We start from the raw sequence: 21,594 nt of genomic DNA, 5'->3' as shown, positions 1-21,594 counted from the left end.
TGTAAAAGCTCATAAAAAAACAATTAAAAGCATTTTCGACCTCAAGGAGATCGAAAATATATTCACAGTGATGTTTTCAAGCTCCTTGAGCTCGAGAATAGCGGGAGGTTTTAGGGCTGGTCCGCAGGGCCAAACGACGCCCAGATTTTTTATTTTTTTTTTAATAATAACGATTTTTTTATTTGTCCATCATCTGGGAATGGGCGTAGGAGTAGGACTTAGAATAGAAATAATTTGATAATGTTGTACTGGAAAATTAAAACTACCGAAGAATTCGAAAAATGCTAGTGAAAATTTTTCACTGAAAAACAATCTGTTGACGCCGGGATTCGTAACCAAGAACCTGACGAATACGAAGCATGAATGCTGTCGTACGGCTACTCGAACGCTCATGTTTGGTTCGAAATATGTTTATCTACTTAGAACGCAGCTATTACTGCACATCTCGAACGTGAAGCTTCATTGTCGCCAAATTTTAATTTCAGGTTTTGGTAACTTTAAATCGTATCCATCAATTGTAACAATAATATCCAACTAAAGAATTGAGCTCATTTGTTACAAATTAAAATATGCCTTGGAGGGTTAAAATATCATTTTAAAAAGGTGTTCACGCTATCAGCTACTTTTTAAGTTCAACATCAAATCATTTAAGGCTTTTGAGGCTCAAACTACTTTTTTAATTTGGACCCAGGAAAGTTCTCGATACTCAAATTCTAATATATTCAATAAATGTATTAAGACATAAAATTTTGCAATGCTTTAAATGCAAATGAATGAATTTGATCAATTAAATTATCGATGCAAATTCATAAAAGTTGCGAAATTTAGATAAATAATTATTTAAACAAATTACTTTGTCTGGGTACAGAATAATTGAAATTTTACAATTTACTTGAGTGAAAATATTTGCTTAAATCACCGTCATACTTGACTGTTTTTTTTTTTTTTTTAATGAATTATTAATAATAATAATTCTTTTTTTTTACTTAAACATCATCTGGGAAGGGGAACTCAAATTAAAATAATTTGATAACAGGAAGTATAAAAACCGTGAATTTTTCTGTGCTGGTATTAATGTTAGTTCTTCTTTCTTGAATAATAACTCTGCATTTTATTTGTAAGTGCTCATTTAATAAATTTATAGCTATAATTATTATTACTAATAATAATAATAATTATAATTATAATAATAATAATAATAATAATTTAATTTTTAGCTTCCGTATCAGTGTCAAACGACTAAATAAAAATGCAAGCTGAATTTTTATTTGTTCTCTTCGTTGGGGTCCTAGCAAACACTTTGATAGGTACCGATGCTCAGAGCTCATCACAATGTGGCTGCACTCAAAATGAAAATTATAGATGTCAATACTTATCTGGAAATGAAAAAAACAGACTTCTTGATTCATTCTTTTTTACGACTGGAACCCGACAAGTAGACTTTGGTACCGTCTGGCTATTGGCGTAAATATTAATATTTATTTATTTAAAAAATCTATAAAAAATGACCTTTTATCAGTAAACTGTCATTATCTTTCTAAGTAATCTGTGAAAATAATGTCATATTTATTGCAAGCAGTATATTTCTGTTAGTTTGAGTACCCATAAACCCACATTCGCAACAGATTAAAATATCATATCATATATATATATATATATATATATATATATATATATATATATATATATATATATATATATATATATATATATATATCAGGGGGGCGCAAAAAAACCGACTATTTTTTTTTTCGATCTCGCATGAAAATTTGTGAGTTTACGATGTTTTAGGAAACCTCTCCAAAAATTAGCTCGATAAAAAATTTTCAAGAAGTCGCTCACGAATTTTGAAAATATTAAAAATGATTGAAATTCGAATTTTTAATTTCTAAATTTGTTCTTTCTCGTGGCAACAATAGTTTATACTTGTAAATTGATGCCTATGCTGAAAATTTCAGCCCAAAATTTAAATATTTAAACGGCGCTCAAGAATTTTGGATATTAACTGATAATTCGTAATTGATAGTTTGTATTAGTTGCTGTATTTTTTTATGACTCAATTATTGTCATTTCAGTAAAATATAACTTTTGCATAACCAAAAATATACAGGACAGTTTTAAACAATAGATTTGGTAAGTTTTGAATAAGTGAAAAAACCTACAAATTGAATTAAAAAATTAAAAAATATGTAAATAACTTATTATTTCCATTTCTTGGGTTATATTTTCGTTCACTGTAATGCCAATTGATGGTGAAAAAATCGAGCAGCTTTATTACTAATATTTAAGGGTCGCTCGAAAGCGTTCAAAAGACAGCACTCGGAAACATTCAAATTTCTTGAGCGAGGTTTAAAAATTTAAATTTTAGGCTTAAATTTTCTACGTAGTCATGATTTCACAAATATAAACTATTGCTGCCATGAGAAAGAAAAAAATTTGAAATAAAAAGTTCGAATTTCGATCATTTTTGATATTTTCAAAATTCGTGAGCGACCTCTTGAAAATTTTTTATCGAGCTGATTTTTGGAGAGGCTTCTTAAAACATCGTAAACCAACAAATTTTCATAAGAGACTCGAAAAAAAAAATAATCGGTTTTTTTGCGCCACCCTAATATATATATATATATATATATATATATATATATATATATATATATATATATATATATATAATTTATGATAAATTTTCTTTTATTCAAACCTAGTGATGTGAGTACTCAAATCAACAGAAATTTATCGCTCTACCTCATCCTCATACTTTTGAAACCCTGAAAATTATTCCCAATCCCTCAAAACAAGAAAACTTATTTGTGGTTATTAAATTTAGACTATTCGAGAAGTACCCAGAGTACAAAGAACAATTCGCAAGATTTAAGGACATACCAAACTATTGTCTACTGAATAATAAAGAATTCAGACAAGTATCATCTAGTTACACTGCTGCATTCAACGATCTTGTTCGTTCTGTTGTTTTGGAAGATATCAGCAATGTAGAACTTTGGAGACGTTGGCCATGCCCCCTTGCACCATCAGGTTACAGTCAAAAGGATAAGAACGTAAGTTTATTAATTTATTAAATAGTCACGTTAACTTTGACTTTTAATTGAATTAATCGCTAAATCTAAAATAATTTTTCAGGTTGTCCAAGATGTTTTCATCGCAGCTGTCAGTTGCAACCAGGACAACTTCGATCAAGTTGATGCCAATACCTGGAACAAAGCCTGGAGCATTATTTGGCGTAATTACGTATCAGGCGCTCGTGAATCACGAACCCTGTCACAATAAAACTGCGAATAATTTAATCATTTTCTGGAAAAAAATTACGTCAGCCGTACATTTAATATTTATATTTTATTTAAAATCCATCTACAGTAATTAATATATATCAATTACTTGAATGTACACAGCTGGCTAGAATATAATTTAAGAGTACAGAAAATAAAAATTCCATCCACAATAATTAAAAAAATTATTTATTTATCATTTACTTCAACTCTTAACAATCATACCAAAATGACCGCACTAGACAAAATAATATTTTGCTCAGGCACTAAAAAATTTTTGGACTCGGTGTAATGAAAATAACTCGTTGTCAAAATTTTGGTGTGAAAATTACACCAAATATCGTGTTAAATTTAGCCGGTGTGAATTAAAAATTTTTTCATTATCAAGGGTGTAATATGTAATTTACGATAATTTTGCGTTTAGAAAAATAATCATAAACATATTGAAACGTTAAAATACTGTTTAATATCTAAATAAAATTAATTTTATTATTGATTAAGTAGTTAAAAATTTTCGAGGACCATGATCACATTCATTCCATTCGAGGTTGTAAACATAAAGTGGCACAGTAGTCAAATATCGCAGCGATGTTCACTCAAAAATGAGATTTATTAACTACTAATAAATTTATATTTGAGGAAAACAAATACTTATTTCAGCCAAATAATGTTAAAGACTGTTTCAAATAAATACATTTATTAATATCAAATAAATACTTCTATCGGCAGACTTACAACTCTGTGCATTAAGATCTTTGTGCAAAAAAATTCTTAAATTATCGATTCTAAAAATACGATAAAACAGTCATTGGAAAAGTTTCGTTAGAGAGCAAATAGATGACGAGTAATAAACCAAAAATTAAGTAAAATAGAATAGCTCGTGGTAAGGGACCAAACGATCGGAAGGGAGGAAAAAAAACAGAAATGTGCGATATAAATGTAAAACGCGTGTTAAAGGTATGGGCCTGTAAACTCTGCTTAAAAATCCGATAAATTCTTATGACTGTATGTATAAGGTCCTATACTCAACTATAGCGCTTCTCATAGAACTTATTCATTCTTATAAAATCTCTATCGGAATTAATAAGAATCTATTGGATTCGAAGAGACTTTCTAAACAGGGAATCTGTCTCGGCCTGTAGATTTACAGAAATAATTTTTCCATAGATCATTGGATTTTATTGCATGCAATATCTACAGGCCCATACTTTTATGCAAGGGTGCGAGAATTAATTGAAAGAAATCGATAATTAATTAGATATCAATGACTCTACGTTTAATTCAATGTTTGTGTGTATTCATAACAATAATTATCTTTATCAAAAAAATTTCTACCTGCAATAAGAGCCAATAGTCTATGAAAAAATTATTTCTGTAGATCTACAAGCCTATCCTTCATGCACGGGTGCGAGAATTAATTGAAAGAAATCGATAATTAATTAGATATCAATGACTCTACGTTTAATTCAATGTTTGTGTGTATTTTTAATAATAATTATACTTAATAAAAAATTTCAACCCTGTAATTTAAGTCATTAGTCTATGGGAAAATTATTTCTTTATATCTACAGAGATATACTCTTTTGTAAGGGCGTGAGTTGTAATTTAGAGAAATTCAAAGTTAATCAAATATGAACAGCTATATGTTTTATTTAATGTCTGTGTGTATTTTTGATAATAATTAGACTTGTCAACAAATTTTAATCGAGTCATTCAAGCAAATATTTTATGCAATAATAAGTATGTAGATTCCCTGTTTAGAAAGTCTCTTCGAATCCAATAGATTCTTATAAATTCCGATAGAGATTTTATAAGAATGAATAAGTTCTATGAGAAGCGCTATAGTTGAGTATAGGACCTTAGACATACAGTCATAAGAATCTATCGGATTTTTCAGCAGAGTTTACAGGCCCATACCTTTAACACGCGTTTTACATTTATATCGCACATTTCTGTTTTTTTTCCTCCCCTCCGATCGTTTGGTCCCTTACCACGAGCTATTCTATTTTACTTAATTTTTGGTTTATTACTCGTCATCTATTTGCTCTCTAACGAAACTTTTCCAATGACTGTTTTATCGTATTTTTAGAATCGATAATTTAAGAATTTTTTTGCACAAAGATCTTAATGCACAGAGTTGTAAGTCTGCCCTTCTATCAATATATATAGTGATTCAATCTTTAGATGATTCGTCAAAAATTTTCCTTCATAGACATTATTTTTTGTTAATAAATCATATTTTTTATTAGAGAGATAAAAAAAATAAATGTTATAATTCGCTGTTATTAAAATTATTTTCTACTTTTATTCACTGTATGTCGAACGTTTTAATATTTTATGGTTTTTATCGGTGGATTTTGAATTTTTTGATCGCGATATAAAAATTCAGTGACCAAGCGGAGGAGGTAAAAACAATGATTAGCTTACCGATTCCCGGTGCCGCGAATTTCTGCGATCAATTTTTTCAGTTCTTGGAAGCAGACACTCGCGCTAAATTTATTTCGTAGCAGTGGATCCTCAGTTCAGTTCTTAACAGTCGCCATTTGAAAACTAACCGCGAGACCATTTTCTATAAATATAAATAAATAAATATTACGTCATACCTTGAACTCTTTGTCAAGTATTCCACTCAAAACTTAGAAAAAAAAAAATATGAAAATTTGATTTTACAACGGGGTAGTCTGGTGTCTAAGTAAAATAACGGCAACGACACTCAATATTTTATTAAAGTAAAAAGAATAAATTTGATTTTTTTTTCGACTCGAGTAGCAAATATAAATTTGCAAGTTTTGCTAAATTTAAATTGACAATTCACAGTAAAAAATATCGTAGTAAAATTAACACTATCTGTGTGTTAGAAACGATCCAATGTTTGTGTTATTTTTCAATACAAAATTCGAGCAATATGAGAAGTAACTTCAACACTTTTTAAATGTCAATGGTGAAACAAAAAAAATGTTAACTTTTACATTTTATTTTTGCACCATGAATTATTTTTAGGTTATCAAAACTGTCAACAATTATTAGTTAACATTGAACTATTTTGTGATAGTAAACATGACCCTGAAGTTAGCAGACAGTTAACAATTTTCGAAGTTTTTAATCAACAAATTAATTACGACAAAAAAAAAGTAAGAAATAAAAATATGAGCATGTAAAAAAGTAAAAAAGCAACAGATGCAATTTTTTTAATATTTTTTTTTTTAAGCTAGACGAATCATACATTTTGTCAACTTTATTTTTTTACGTCCAATTAAAAATAAATAACACTAATGTCACAAAAATGATAACTAGCCAAGCAGAACTAATTAGCATTAATGCTTAATGGTGCTTCCCTCGTGAATAGAAGAAAGACATTTTTTTTAACACAATTCAACTGTCGCTTCAACACTTTTTTTTTGTGTTGATTTTAAAGTAGCACTCAATAAATGTTGATAATGTCGATTTTCATAATAGGTAACGCTTTTAAAGTGTTGAATTAGTAAATCGATTAAAAATTTTGAACTAACACGGAGAATTGTGTTAATTTGACACAAAATAATCAACACAAAAAATTTAATACGAACCGCTTAAGAGACTTGGTTCGGGTTAAAAATTCAGATTAAATTCAATAAAAACTCAGTCGGATTTAATCAGAATAAATAAAATATTATTCTCTGATTAAATCCGATTGGAATTTTCCTATCAGATTCAATCAGAAAATAATATATATGTATGTATATATGTTGGATTTCACTCAGTTTTTCATGGGGGAACTTTGACGTTAGCAGTTATGCCTTTCAAAATAAAGTTTTGAATATTTCTTACGGAGAATCGGAAGTTAAATTTCTGGAATTCATACCTGAGTTGTGTAAGTACAGATCGTATACGATAAGAGTCACTGAGATTGTAAATTATAAGGAATGTCCTGGATATATATACAGGTGCTCTAAGTAAATGTAAACAAAAAGTATAGACAATAGAGAGCCCGGAAATTTAATTTGTCAGCAGGTAGAAGAGTTTTAAATTTGTTAAGCTGTCGATCTTCTTGTTCATCGCTTATTTTACAAATTTAATTATTATATATATGGGGCGTTCCACGCCAAATCGGACACCATTTAGCTTTTGCATCTCGGATTTTTTTGAAACTTTTTTATCTTTTAGTATAGGTTGAAAGAGACCCTCATGATTTTTTTCAAATTTTTTCCTCCAACCTTTTTGAGATATCAAATATAGAGAATTTGAAAAATATAAAGAATTTTTTTTCAAATGTCTACAACTTCGCGAAAAGTTGTTTAAAAAAAATTTTCATAAAAACAAAATATGTTTGTTTTTAGACATCTTTTCAGTAAAAAATAAAAAAAAAATTTTTTGAACCACGCTACTATTAAAATTTTAAATTTTAAGTATAAATTGTCGATTTACAAAAAACACGTACTGATCGATTTTCCTCATAATTTTTCACAGCAAACTGTCACCTTTTCTACAACTTTTTCAGCGATGCTCAAAATGGGATAACGGTGGGATCTATTTTTTTTTTTCGATTTTTTAAATTTCACATTCCGGTTTTTTTTAAAGGAAAATGTGTAAAAAAAATATCATGCTCAGGATTTACTATTAATAATTATCTGACGCACAATTATCATCAAAATTTTCGAATTTTATTTCCACAGAAAAATTATTGTTAATTCACATCTATTTCCTTATACGTTTAATTAAAGTCGTAATGAATTTTTTATTTACACGTTAATTTATTTAAGAGAAATAAATTTTCTGTAAAAGAGTAAACATCGAAAATAGTTTAAAAACTTCGATTAATTCATTGAATTATTGATTTATTTTATTTTTTATTTTTTAATTAACTAATAATTTTGATTTTTAATTAAAAATATTCGATACATCGATTAAAATTTTGATTTTCTTATTGTTAATTTAATATTTGGTGTATCGATTTTCATACTTCGATACTTGATAGAAATTCGATTAAATAAATAAAATTTTGTACTCCATTAAAAATGTAAAAAATTTCGAATTTCAATATATTTATATTTATAATAAATTATATATATATATCTAAATATTATAATTAAATGGATCTATCAAAATTTATAGATCCATTAAAATTTATCATAACTTTAAACTCTTCGTGCATAATAAAAAAAAAATTACCCGCGAAATTTGAACCCGAAATTCCTGAGTCATAAACTTGTAACCCCGTTATATTAGTCGTCTTTTAAAAACCAATAAATCATAAAATAAATCCCAGTACACACTAGCCATTCATCCATTCATACGTCATCCACACACTGTACCTCTTCCTCTTTCTTCTCCCCCACTTCCTCATCTTCCTCACCCACCATAACTCTAGCTTCTATCATCAGCTCCGCGCATGCGCTCCAGAGTTCCCGGTATGCGTTATTGCCACGTGACCCTACTCCACTCTGCCCCCCTCTGCCGTAAGACGACACTTACGGTACAAAATTCTAAGAATTACTCGATCGTCGCGCACTCCGCCGCGCTAGCTCGCCCGAGAACCAACGGGTTAGGCGACGCAAGAGCAAGACGCGACTAAAAAACTTAGCTACGCTCTACGTTGCTTCCATCCTTGTCCTTGCTTTTAGTTATTATCATCTCTATCTTTTCTTGTCGTTTGTTTAAATAAATATATATATCTATATATATCCAACAAAGTAATTAATAATTATTTTATTAAGTAATAATTAAACTGACCAATAAATCAAGTGTGAAGTGAAATTAATTATAAAAAAAAAAAGAAAATAATTTACAAAAAGACTCCCGCCAGTTTAATGTGAGTCCCCATTGGGATACTGAGGTAAGTTAAAATGAAGGTTAAATTTATATTTATTTTATTTATATATTATTCATTTACATATATATGTATATACAAGTATATATATATATATATATATATTTTTTGTTTTTTTAATATTTAGATATGTTTACATAGTTGGTGCAAAATGACATGCAGTAATGAATAGATATATATATATATATACATACATACATACATACATACATACATATATATAAATATCTTATCTATGTAGCTATGCGTTATCGTATATTTATAATACGTCATGAGCACGTCGGATTCTATAATTTTCCGTTTTATTTTTTTATCCACATTCCTTACGAGGAATCGATTATTTAAATAATGAAGTAGATTTAAAGTACTAAGACCCAAGGCCGTCTGAAGGTCTTGGTCTTGGGCTGGTGATGGAACTTTCTCTTACTTTTGTCCTAGGTCCTAAATTTTGGATCTGGCCTCTGGTACCTTGCTAACATCAGAAAATTTTGACAGAGAGTAATTGTCAGTAGGATTCTCAAGTATTTTTGTATAACATGGAGATTATATATATTTTTGAGGGATAAAGAATTGGTAAAAAAAAGTTTTATTAGCTGAAAAATCACTAGAAATTAATTTATTAATTTTTTGCATTATTAAAATTTACTAGAAAGCGATAGTTAATTTTATTTTGGTATTCAAATTTATTTAAAATAAAACTAAAAAAGTAAGAAAAAAATTAGTGATGAGAAAGTTATTAAAAATTGATAGAATATTTTCATCAACTGAAAAATTATTAGCAATCGATAAAAAAATTTTTAATCATTTTATTTACTCTAATAGCCAGTTAAGTTCAACTAACAGTCAAATTACCCTGATAGCCGCACTACATAAAATTGCTCAGCAAGTACTGCAGTAAAACATTTTCGGCTAACTTAACAACAAGTTTCTGGCAAGCCTCGGCTGGATAATAATTGCGTGCAAGTTGATGCAAATCAACTACCATCATTTGAATGTAATTTGACAGAAAAACTTGCCGTCAATCCCTGGTTAAAAATACTGATTGAAAAGAATTGAGAAGCGGTCACTCCATGCAAACTGTATATCTATATATACAAACAAGAGAATTGAAATTATTGAAAAGAATTCGAATTTCGTAATTTTTAGTTCTTTTCAATCAATATTTTTAAACAGGGATCTGAAGTGAAACTTTCAATCAACTTAACGTCATTATCTGACAGTGACAATTGAAGTCAAATTGAATTCAACTTACAGACAATTTACTGTCATCTTAGAGGTAACTGTTTGCTCTCCAACACTTTCTTTTAAGTTGGCTTTAGAATACGGCAGTAGCTTGGTTAACTTACGGTTAAGGTGGATTTTAGGTTAAAGTAGATATTTTACGTATACGTGAGATCAAAAATTTAGTTATCAAAAATTTTTTTGAATCAGAACTCTCTAGATGATCAAGATTTTAACTCAAAAATTAACATGAAACATTTGAGATCTCGATGATCTGTAGTACATATAAAAATTTAATTTAAATTTTTTGCTCTCTCCTTCACATAAAATTACACATAAACTTAATTTTAAATAGCAGCTTTAATTTAACGTCAAATTTATATGTTATTTTACGCAAATGAGAGCTAAAAAGTTAAACTTGAATTTTTTACATACTTATATTGTACGTGATCGAGATTTCAAAAGTTTAATTTCAATTTATGAGCTGAAACTCTGGTTTCCTAGGTGGTGCAGAGAAAGTTACTAGAAATTTATATGATATTTTTATTAACTGAAAAATTATTAGCAATCGATAAAAAAATTTTTAAACTTCCCTGATAGCCACCGTAACCGCAAGTTAACTTCAAGCTACGGCCGTATTCTGAAGCCAACTTAATAGCAAATGTTGGAGGGCAAACAGTTATGGTTGACAGTAGATTGTCTGTAAGTTGAATTCAATTTGACTTCAATTGTCACTGTCAGATAATGACGTTAAGTTGATTGAAAGTTTCACTTCAGATCCCTGTTTAAAAATATTGATTGAAAAGAACTAAAAATTATGAAATTCGAATTCTTTTCAATAATTTCAATTCTCTTGTTTGTATATATAGATATACAGTTTGCATGGAGTGACCGCTTCTCAATTCTTTTCAATCAGTATTTTTAACCAGGGATTGACGGCAAGTTTTTCTGTCAAATTACATTCAAATGATGGTAGTTGATTTGCATCAACTTGCACACAATTATTATCCAGCCGAGGCTTGCCAGAAACTTGTTGTTAAGGTAGTCGAAAATGTTTTACTGCAGTACTTGCTGAGCAGGGTTTGGCTATCAGGGTCTGGTTTCCTGGGTACTGATGAGAAAGTTCCCTGATAGCCAGAGTTTCTGATCAGAAAGTTGGTGTACATGAGTTGCTACCAACTTGATGACAAGTTGTCGACAATTTATAGTTGTGTAACTGTTGACTACAAGTTGGCTACAAGTTGTTCAGAATCTTGGCGACAATTTACTGCCGCAACCTGTCAGCAAGTTTCTGAGCAACTTGTAGTCAAGTTTTCGGCAACAGTTACACGAGCTGAAAGTTTTCGACAAGTTTTTTTGAAAATTGCCGTCAACTTATGGAAATGCCAACTTTTGCGCCCAACTTGGCTATCAGGGTTACTAGAAATTTATATAATATTTTTACTCACTGAAAAGTTATTAGTAATCGATAAAAAAATTTTTAAACTTTTTATTTGATTAAAACTCTCCATGATTGAATAATTAATTCTTTTAGAAACTAAAATTACTTAAAAAATCACTAGAAGTTTATAAAATATTTTTTACCGACTGACGAATTACGAGCGGTCGATCAAAAAAATTAAATTGATTAAAAATTCACTATAATTTTTTTTATTCTTCAGCTTTTAGCCGTTGAAAACGACATAAAAAAAATATGGCGCTGTGGGCAAAAGCGCAGCAGTTGCCACAAGAGGCGCTCCAGCAAATTCGTTCAGTCTATGGTGAGCACTTTCCTATAGAAGTTCGTCATTTCCTCGCTGCTTGGATCGAAGAAAAAATGTGGGCAGATATAGAGCCAGATAACCCGCAGCATGAGCCCTACATCTCCAACCTTATCGGTTCCTTGATCCAGGAACTCGAATCCAAAGCCGCTTCTCTTCAAACCGAGGACTTGTTCCTCACCAAACTCAAGCTTATGGAAGCTGCAAAGATGTTCCGGCAGCGGTACAACACCAACCCCACAACCCTGTTCCGTATAATTCGGCACTGCCTGGGGACCGAGATGAAGCTGGTTGCGCAAGTGGAGAATTTAGGCGGCGCATTGATGAGTATGGCTCACGGTCGCGTTGGCATGATGGTTGGGGACTCGGTCACAGAGATTGCCCAGCAGGTTGAGGCTCTTCGACGACGAACTCAAGAGACCGGTGAGGATCTGCGTAAGATGGAACAAGAGCAGGAAGCTTTCGCTATCAGCTACCACGAGTGCACGAAATTAAATGCTCATCTTCAGCAGCTGGCGACTCATCCCCAGAACCAGCAGAGTATCGACGCCGAGAAGAAGATCCGCCGGCAAAAGGAGCAACAGGAACAGCTTCTCAATCACAAAGTCGCTAATCTGATGCAGCTACGTCTTACTCTGGCGGATAAACTCAAGGACACCATCACCAAATTGAACAGCCTCCAGTCAAAGGTCCTCGATGACGAGCTGATTCGATGGAAACGCGACCAGCAGCTCGCGGGAAATGGCGCCCCATTTAACTCAACCCTAGACTCGATCCAGGAATGGTGCGAAAGTTTAGCGGAACTAATCTGGCTCAACCGCCAGCAGATAAAAGAGGCAGAGAGGTTGAAGTTGAAGCTAGCACTGGATCCACCAGGTGTCCAAGACATTTTACCGCAGCTCAACTCGTCCATCACCCAGCTGCTGAGTTCTCTGGTCACCAGCACGTTCATCATCGAGAAGCAGCCACCCCAGGTGATGAAGACCAACACCCGGTTCACTAGCACCGTCCGACTCCTGGTTGGGGGCAAGTTGAACGTCCACATGACCCCACCCCAGGTTAAGGTCAGCATTATCAGCGAGGCCCAGGCCAATAGTTTGTTAAAGAGTGACAAGATGGCCAAGGGAAGCGAAGCCAGTGGAGAAATTTTAAACAACACCGGGACCATGGAATACCATCAGGCCACCAGGCAGCTGAGTGTCAGCTTCAGGAACATGCAGCTCAAAAAGATTAAGCGGGCGGAAAAAAAAGGAACAGAGTCAGTGATGGATGAAAAGTTCTCGCTATTGTTTCAGTCCCAGTTCAGCGTTGGAGGTGGGGAACTGGTCTTCCAGGTATGGACTCTGAGTCTCCCTGTGGTGGTAATTGTTCATGGAAACCAGGAACCACATGCTTGGGCGACGGTAACTTGGGACAACGCTTTCGCTGAACCAGGGCGAGTTCCCTTTGCGGTTCCGGATAAAGTTCCCTGGTCCCAGGTCGCTGAGGCGTTGAATGTTAAATTTAAGTCTGCGACTGGAAGACATTTGATGGAGGACAATTTGAGGTTTCTTGCTGAAAAGGCTTTTAGAGGAGGATACCCAGGGGATCAGGATTATTCGAATTTGATGTTAAGCTGGGCCCAATTCTGCAAAGAGCCGCTTCCTGAGAGGAACTTTACATTCTGGGAGTGGTTTTACGCGGTTATGAAGCTCACAAGAGAGCATTTGAGAGGGCCATGGACGGAAGGATTTATCTTGGGATTCGTGAGGAAGAAGCAGGCAGAAGAAATGCTCGCGACATGCCCCAGTGGGACTTTCTTGATGAGATTTTCAGACTCCGAGTTAGGTGGTGTCACTATTGCTTGGGTTGGAGGTCAGATTTCAAGTATTTTTATTGATTTTTTTGGGGACTGGATTTGGGTTCATGATGTCATTTCCTGTAGTTTGAGTACTCACATCACTATGTTTGGACGAGTCTATGTCAAAATGTTAAATGAAAATTTTTAAATTTTGAAAATGATAATTTAACAGCTCATTAAGATATAGGGTTGTTGGTACTCTTTTTACGCGGAATTTTATCAACTACTCAATTATTATATTAATTTTGACTTGAAAAAATTTTTGCAAAAAATACAATCATAAATTATTATCTCTAAATAAAAATTTTAATTTCCAGATCAAACTGAAGTGTTTATGCTGCAACCATTCACCAGCAAGGATTTTGCTATCCGTTCTCTCGCCGACAGAGTATCAGATCTTCAACACTTGCTCTATTTGTATCCTGACATATCAAAAGATCAAGCATTTGCGCGTTACTATACCCCATTTACGGGTACGTAATCTTTGACCTTAAAAAAATTAAAATTTAATTATTGATTGCTAATAAAATTTACAGAGAGTCAACCGACGTCAAACAACGGGTATGTGAAACCACTTCTCGTGACCCACGTACCAGGTTGGGGTGGTCCAGGCGTAGGCGGGCAAACTCCCTCCCACTCTTCTGTCGTCGGCATGGGTAGTAATCAGGGTCACGGAAGTTATCCAGCAACACCGTCAAATATGTTCCAAGCACACAGTCCTGATCCTTCTGTTCGTGACACTCCGTCAGTTGCATCCAGGTCAGTTACTTGGATGTAAAAATAAAAAAAAAATTTTTTTCTACTCTCAAATTAAAAATACTCGGAAATTATATATTTTTTTGTTTAAAAAAAAGAAAAAGAAAAAAAAAATTAATAATAATAAGAATGGTAAATTATGTTTTTTTTTATTCCTTACGAAAAGTATTCTTTTAATTCTGAGTATTTTTAATAATTAAATCAGTATTTTAATTAACTTACTATCTGTGTAATTTTAATAATCATATTAATAGTCATTTTTATACTAAAATTTACAAGGATTTTGATAAAATTTTTATTAGACGGTAACTATATAATGTGAGGATAATTTTTTTATTAATTAATAATTTTAGCGGGTAATTTTAAAAAAAGTTAAAGAAATTCTAGTCTAGAACGGCATATTTTAAAATTTATATTGTGCCTCAAGAATTGCAGATACGGAAAAAGTTATAAAGACCAATTTTATAGAAAATTTAATTCTCTATAAAAAAAATTCTCAACCTTTTTCACGTAAACTTGCATACTTAAGTCGTAATTTCAATTACAAGTAAAATTGCAAGTACTCTATATCAAGGCACAATCTATCAATTTTTAAATCTTAGAAATAAAATTTTAGCTAAACTATCAAAGATAACGTAAAATTGTATTTCAACAATTTTATTCCTCGTTAAATTTTCGAAAAAAGGTCCTCACTATATTTTATTAGAACTCAATCGCTCGCCAATATACTTATTTAAAAAAAAAAATCTAGACTAGAATCCAAGCTTCGGGTCCAACTTTTTTTTTTTATAAAAAACAATTAAAAATAATAATAATTATTTTGATAAATAAGTATTTTAAAAAAAGGCCTGGAGCAAGCCGGTACAACCACATATTTTATTTTATTTTTTCAAATTTTTTTTTTGAATTAAATAATTATATAAATAAAATAGAACAGGACGCAACTCCAATCGATCTATTATAAATTAACTGGCAATCGTTAATTTTATTATTAATTTTTAAAAACTTTTTATTCTGTTTTCAAAAAATTTTTTTCTCGATCGCGATTTTGTGGTTGTTTTGGTAAAATTTTTTTCTTGGTCGTTGTATCGGCTATTCCGGCTTGAAAATTAATCAATTAGTTAGTTAATTAACTAATAAATAAATAAACAAATTACTTAATTGAATGGTTAATAGTAATAATGATAATAAATATGAGTAAAGAGGATTGCCAGAGTGATTGGGGTTGTGTTTCTGGTACAGTTACGCTCCGGGTCTTGGACAATCTTCAAATCCTGGTGGCCGTCCTAGTGACATGGATTACGCAGAATTAATTGGTCACACTGAGATGCCATCAATTGACGAAAATCTTAATCTGGATCAGCTCAATGGATTTGGATTCAATGAATTTATACAGTCGTACAAACCACAATAATTTATTTATTATTATTTTTATTTAGTTATAACACTATATTTTTATTATAAGGCTACTGCTAAACTTTTATTTTCCATCAATATATATATATATATATATATATATATATATATACTTATGTGTATATATTTTACACAACCAAAATATGAAAAAAAAATTAACTGGTAATTGAGTTCCCGCTGGAAAAATAGTTATTAAAATTTATTTTATCTCGATAGGTTGCACTGATTCTACAGATTGTATATAAGAAAAAATTTATCAAAAAATTTTAATTTTTGAAAGATTTATCACTATTTTGATATGGACACTTGAAATTTTTCGTGGAAGTTTTTTTATTAGAAATTGTTTTTTTTTTTCTAAACTAACATGCAAATTGAAATCTCGAGTTAGAAAATTTCGAAAAATATGTTTGCCTCAAAAATATTTTCAAAAATTAATTTAAACTATTTTGAGTGAAAAATATTTTCCAATGACTTTTTTCGAAATATAATTTTTTAAATTTTTATTTGAATTTTTTAGAAGGAATCAGAAGAAAGAATATTTTGAAAAACTCAATTTCCGATATTTTTATTTTAGTAACGATCGAATTTTTTTGCGTTTTATTGCGTTTTATTTTTTCATTTTTAAAATTACAATAACTTCCGTTTGAATTGATATTTTTTGAAATAATTTTTCAATCATTTTGAGAAATTAATCGATCTATCAAAAAAAAAACTTTGAAAATAACTTTTTGAGTAGAAAAATTTGAATTTTTATCGATTTCAAAAAAAGAACTATAAGGAATTATATGTTGTATTTTGTTTATCATTATTTTGATTAATTGTTAATTAGCCAAATTTTATACAATAATGACACAGCCGAAAAAAAAAAAATTAATGGAAGAGAAAATTTTCGAAGGATTTTTTTATGTTTATTATAGTCCCAAAGTTGTAGATAAATTATATCTATTACTATTAATATTTAATGTGTATTGTAATTTTTTTTAGAGTAAAAAAAAAAATTTTTTTTTTAAATATGATTTAATTGACAATCATGTGCCTTAGGTTAAAAGAAACTCGTTATTAAAAAATCTATCGTAACTATTTGTGATAAATAGGTACACTAAAAGTATCATTAATTACTTTTTGACTCATTAAAGCTTGTGAGGATGAAAATTTTTTAAAATTTGATTTTGCAGTTGTTGAGAGAATTAAATTTCATTTAAAATGAGTACCAATAATCCATATTTATTTTTATTTATTTATAAGATACATATATATGTACTTATGTCCATATATATGTTTTTGTAATTGCTGAAAATAAATATACGTTGGTGGTACTCATTTGAAAGGGAATTTGATCCTCTATCAAAGTGTGGTAAGAAAAAGTAAAAAAAAAAAAAATTATTGGGCGTAATTAAATAAAAAATTAAAAGCTCTTTCAATTGAGTACCAACAGGTCCTAATTTTTTATAGTTTCACCCTATAGCATTTGGGAGTTTTGATTAGTATGCGTGTAATGTGAGATTATTAGTGTTTCTCTTTCCACTCATTCTAACTCTACTTTGTGTGCAGTACTAGTACTGTAGGAATGTTTATGCGGCAAATTTGAATTTTAAAAAATGAAATACTTTTTTTTCTAATACCCTCCTGCTGCTACTACTAATGGCTCATTTCAATTTCATAGCGGTCCGTGTAAACAAGAAGTCGGGTTTCAAGCTCAAGAGCTAAAGAGTTAAAAGATTTAAATATATAATTTATATTTATATAAAAATATATATGTCTGTAATTATGTAAAATAAGTCTGGCTTGTGGGTACTCATTGAAAAGCACTTTTAATTCTGTATTAAACTACACGGTCAAAATAAATTTTTTTCCTCACATGTTTACAAAAAGTGAACAAGCCTTCAGGAGGGTGCAAGTTAAAGTTTATGATTATTAGCTATTTTTAAATGTATTTTTATTTTAAGATTGCTGGCCTTTGAAAAGAGTCTAAACTATATAAGATAATATTTTTTTTTAGTTTAAGATTATTGTTAAATAATAACAAAATTTATAATTATTATAATATATTTAAAAATATATTAAATATTGATCTCTGGTAAAACGGCCTGTTTAACAAAACTATAAATGTCCAGTGCATAAATAATAAATATTTTATATAAAAATAATTTTTTTGGACACGGCCATAAATTTATATTTTAATAATAATAATTAATTATTAATTTTATTTTTAATGTTTAAATTGTATGCACAATTTCGAAGTGCAATTTAATAAATTTTAAGCTTATGAAAACTAAAAAAAAAACGAGTACTTTATTAATTTAGACACATGACATTTTGTGAATTAGTTGGAAGCCTTGGACATGAAGAACCCTCGCATTGTTGGTAACAATAGTATTCAGGAGGAATGAAACTTATTTTGTAGATCGAATTATCATCGATGGGTCGCGTTGGTTTTTTGTACTTTGGTTTTTGTGCCCATGGATAATTTTCTTTAATTACTGGATCCCATGGCCGGTATGATAACTTATTGATTGTGATGTCATCAAATTTACCTACTGGTCTAATTGAAAGAAAAAGAATAATTGAAAAAAATAATATATATTTTTCCATTTTCGATATATCGAATTATAAACTTCAATGTATCGATTAAATGTTCGATATACATCGGTTTATCGATTAAATGTTTGATATATCAATTCATCAATTACCAGTTCGACATATTAATTACAAGTTTGATATATCGATTGAGTGTTCGATATATCGATTAAATGTTGGATTTATCAATTACCAGTTCGATCTATCAATTACAAGTCCGATATATCGATTAAATAATCAATTTTTCAATTCATCAATTCACCAGTTCGATATATCAGTTTCAAGTTCTACATATCACATACAAGTTTGATATATCGATTTACAACTTTTAATGATTCGATTTTGTATTCAATATATTGATTTAAAACTTCCGTTATAGCGAATGTAAATGCAATAAATCAACACATTGTTCAATATATCGATTATCAAATTTCGATAAATTGATTTTTTTTTTTTTTGGTAATTGTCTATATTCAGGCTCACCACATTTTTCAATGTTTCAAGTGCTTATACCTTAAATATCTATAATTGAATTTTTTCCACGTGCTCAGCTACACGGCGGATTAAATTTTCTGTATGAGTTTTTGTCTCTAACACAAGATATCTATCTGAACCTTGCCATTGAAATGTACAAAATGATAAAAATGCATAAAATCATGCAAATTTTCATAATTTTTCAAAAATAAATTTTTCTAATAAATATAAGTAATTTTATATAATACCGTAAGATGGGCGGTGGCGATAGGAAGGTCTATCTAAGAGTTACGAATGATTTTTGAACTCTTGTAATAATGAAAACTAGTATATTTATGTTATTTCAGTATTTTAAATGTGTACAACAGCTCACACAACATTTTGGTGCAAGTAGTTTGGATGATATCTGGCTCCTTATGCTGGTATAGTGTCTGGCTGAAGCCTACAACACTGTTTTATGCCACGCGTATTATAGTAAGAGATGTAGTCTAAGGCAAGAGTGCGTTAACATAGCCTTACTGACGAGTTCGTTAACGTACTTAAGACGAAACTACAAACATTATGGTAAATAGGAATATACCTCAAGTTTTGGTGGTTGACTTAAGAGTCAATACATAGAATGATAAGAAAGATATGTCATTTAGTGCAGTATAGCTCGGAACATTGAAAAATATGAAAAAAGAAATAATATATCATGTTTAAAACCCTGAATATTATAAACACCTGAATATTGACGCTTAATTTATACTTAATTTAAGCAAATACATCGTCAATCTGCTGACAATTGTATGATGACCAATTTGGTTTCATTGCTAATTGCTTACAATAAGGGTTTTGCTAATTTAAACATGGGTGAGCCCCACTTCTAAACAATTACTTTTTTTTTTTTTTTTTTTTTTTTTAATAATAATTACTTTTGATAATTTTTAATCGGTTTGAAACTCTGTCTTAAATTAATTGGACCATTATATAAATAAGAATTTGCTGATGTTGTTAATCCTTCAATTGGCTCATCTGAATTACGAATATTGTCTCTTGGAATTTTAATTTCCGGTCTCGAAGTAACTTTAAATTGATAATCAATTCTATTAGTCGTCAATGTTTGCATCGGACCTTCGTATCTAGTATTTTTAGCCCGAGGTTTTATTGGCAGCCTTTTTTGGACATTGAATTTTTGATAGCTCAACTAAAGCAAAAAAAAATTATTATTTATTTGATCAGGAAATTGATTTATTGGTGGTTTGGAACACGGGTAACTTTACTCGTCGTTTCAGACTCCATTAGATCATTCGATAAAATAATATTCCCGCTAGGAATCTGGGGCACTACGTGTTCAATTGGTAATGGAATAAAAGCTTCGTTGTAAGAACTCATGCCATTGAAATTATATTTTCTCCCAAGCCATTCTGTATTCTGAAGAGGTTTAATCGGCTTTTCTTTATGTACCCCATAAATCGGAATATAACTCTGTGAGTACGTAGTAAATGTGTCCAAACCTGTTTTCGGCGGTCTGAAAATAATAAATCCTTAAATCAGTTGATCATCTAAATTATTTATTATTAAAATGATTGTCATATTCATGATAAGCGGCGAATTTCCGTTAGTTTGAGTACCCACAAGTCCACATTTCCATAACTTCAAATTCTCATATGTTTATATTCTAAACATATATATATAATATTTTTTTTTTAAACCTATTGATGTGGATACTCAAACTAACGAAAATTTTCCTCTCTACACAATCCCCATACATTTGAGTCTCAAAAAAATTTTTCAAAATTCCAATAACTAAAAAACCCAGTACCTGTAAATTTTTTTCTGAGCCCAAGGTAATTTTTCTCGTTTCTCTATCGGGAATGGCTGGTAACTTAGCTTATGTGTGGTCTCACTAGCCGATACAGCTTGACTACGTACGTAATTTGATTTTGGTTTAAAATTAAAAACTGGTCTGTAACCTCCATGATAAATATAAGAACTTCCGGTGGTCGTTGTACCATCCAATGGTTTTCTACACAACCGAATATTGTCAGAGGGAACAATAATCACCGGCCTGTTAAAATATCGCGTGCAAGTTCGCGTATTTGTTTGCATTTTGTCATTATTGTATTAATAAATATTAGAATTTAAGAAAATAATAAATAGATATAAAAGTAATAATTTATTTTAATCTGTCATTTTGTTAAAATTTTTAAATTGTTACTGTATTCACACTGTTTCTAATTACTCTGTTCTTATTAATAAATTCAAATGAACTTTTTTATTTTTATTATTATTTCTAACACTACCAATACCATCAGCCTTTTGATAATTTCTTTCTTAGTATTACTTTATGACTAATGAAATTAATCCGTAATAAAAAATTATTTCAAAAATTACTTTTTTTAATTTTACTATTACATCTGCAATTTTGTGAAAAAATCAGTAGTAGGACATTACAGAGCGGTAAATTTCCACTGATTT

At 30.3% G+C, this 21,594-nt stretch overlaps 3 protein-coding genes across 3 annotated transcripts; 2 read left to right on the top strand and 1 right to left on the bottom strand.

Moving 5' to 3' along the window:
* Positions 1 to 1,069: 1,069 nt before the first annotated feature.
* LOC128667681 (uncharacterized) lies at positions 1,070 to 3,559 on the top strand. The gene is made up of 4 exons (XM_053738840.1): positions 1,070 to 1,117; positions 1,218 to 1,464; positions 2,828 to 3,056; positions 3,139 to 3,559. The coding sequence occupies exons 2-4, from the start codon at positions 1,250 to 1,252 to the stop codon at positions 3,283 to 3,285; spliced, it is 591 nt and encodes a 196-aa protein (XP_053594815.1). The 5' UTR covers positions 1,070 to 1,117; positions 1,218 to 1,249; the 3' UTR covers positions 3,286 to 3,559.
* Positions 3,560 to 8,760: 5,201 nt separating this feature from the next.
* On the top strand, positions 8,761 to 16,082 carry LOC103580774 (signal transducer and activator of transcription 5B). Its single transcript, XM_008562659.3, has 5 exons — positions 8,761 to 9,096; positions 11,973 to 13,925; positions 14,229 to 14,384; positions 14,448 to 14,670; positions 15,910 to 16,082. The coding sequence occupies exons 2-5, from the start codon at positions 12,005 to 12,007 to the stop codon at positions 16,079 to 16,081; spliced, it is 2,472 nt and encodes an 823-aa protein (XP_008560881.1). The 5' UTR covers positions 8,761 to 9,096; positions 11,973 to 12,004; the 3' UTR covers position 16,082.
* Positions 16,083 to 16,117: 35 nt separating this feature from the next.
* LOC103580071 (stabilizer of axonemal microtubules 2) lies at positions 16,118 to 21,225 on the bottom strand. The gene is made up of 4 exons (XM_053738683.1): positions 20,939 to 21,225; positions 20,392 to 20,644; positions 20,049 to 20,320; positions 16,118 to 18,691 (listed from the first exon to the last, which is right to left on the bottom strand). Exons 1-4 carry the CDS (start codon positions 21,223 to 21,225, stop codon positions 18,379 to 18,381), a joined length of 1,125 nt encoding a protein of 374 aa, XP_053594658.1. The 3' UTR covers positions 16,118 to 18,378.
* Between the last annotated feature and the right edge of the window lie 369 nt (positions 21,226 to 21,594).

Source organism: Microplitis demolitor, chromosome 4 (genome assembly GCF_026212275.2).
Source record: "Microplitis demolitor isolate Queensland-Clemson2020A chromosome 4, iyMicDemo2.1a, whole genome shotgun sequence".
Classification (NCBI taxonomy): domain Eukaryota; kingdom Metazoa; phylum Arthropoda; class Insecta; order Hymenoptera; family Braconidae; genus Microplitis; species Microplitis demolitor.
The sequence above is the reverse complement of the archived record's forward strand: the minus strand, read 5'-3'. Positions and strand labels throughout refer to the sequence as shown.

Bases quoted from the DNA above. Each gene is read 5' to 3' on its own strand.
- LOC103580774 (XM_008562659.3), top strand. From the start codon at position 12,005: ATGGCGCTGTGGGCAAAAGCGCAGCAGTTGCCACAAGAGGCGCTCCAG. The intron at 13,926-14,228 runs GTCAGATTTCAA...TTTAATTTCCAG, and splicing joins CACTATTGCTTGGGTTGGAG to ATCAAACTGAAGTGTTTATG. The intron at 14,385-14,447 runs GTACGTAATCTT...TAAAATTTACAG, and splicing joins TTACTATACCCCATTTACGG to AGAGTCAACCGACGTCAAAC.
- LOC103580071 (XM_053738683.1), bottom strand. From the start codon at position 21,225: ATGCAAACAAATACGCGAACTTGCACGCGATATTTTAACAGGCCGGTG. The intron at 20,645-20,938 runs GTACTGGGTTTT...TATTATTTTCAG, and splicing joins GCTCAGAAAAAAATTTACAG to ACCGCCGAAAACAGGTTTGG. The intron at 20,321-20,391 runs GTTACCCGTGTT...TTTTTGCTTTAG, and splicing joins AGTCTGAAACGACGAGTAAA to TTGAGCTATCAAAAATTCAA.
- LOC128667681 (XM_053738840.1), top strand. From the start codon at position 1,250: ATGCAAGCTGAATTTTTATTTGTTCTCTTCGTTGGGGTCCTAGCAAAC. The intron at 1,465-2,827 runs GTAAATATTAAT...TATTAAATTTAG, and splicing joins GGTACCGTCTGGCTATTGGC to ACTATTCGAGAAGTACCCAG. The intron at 3,057-3,138 runs GTAAGTTTATTA...ATAATTTTTCAG, and splicing joins ACAGTCAAAAGGATAAGAAC to GTTGTCCAAGATGTTTTCAT.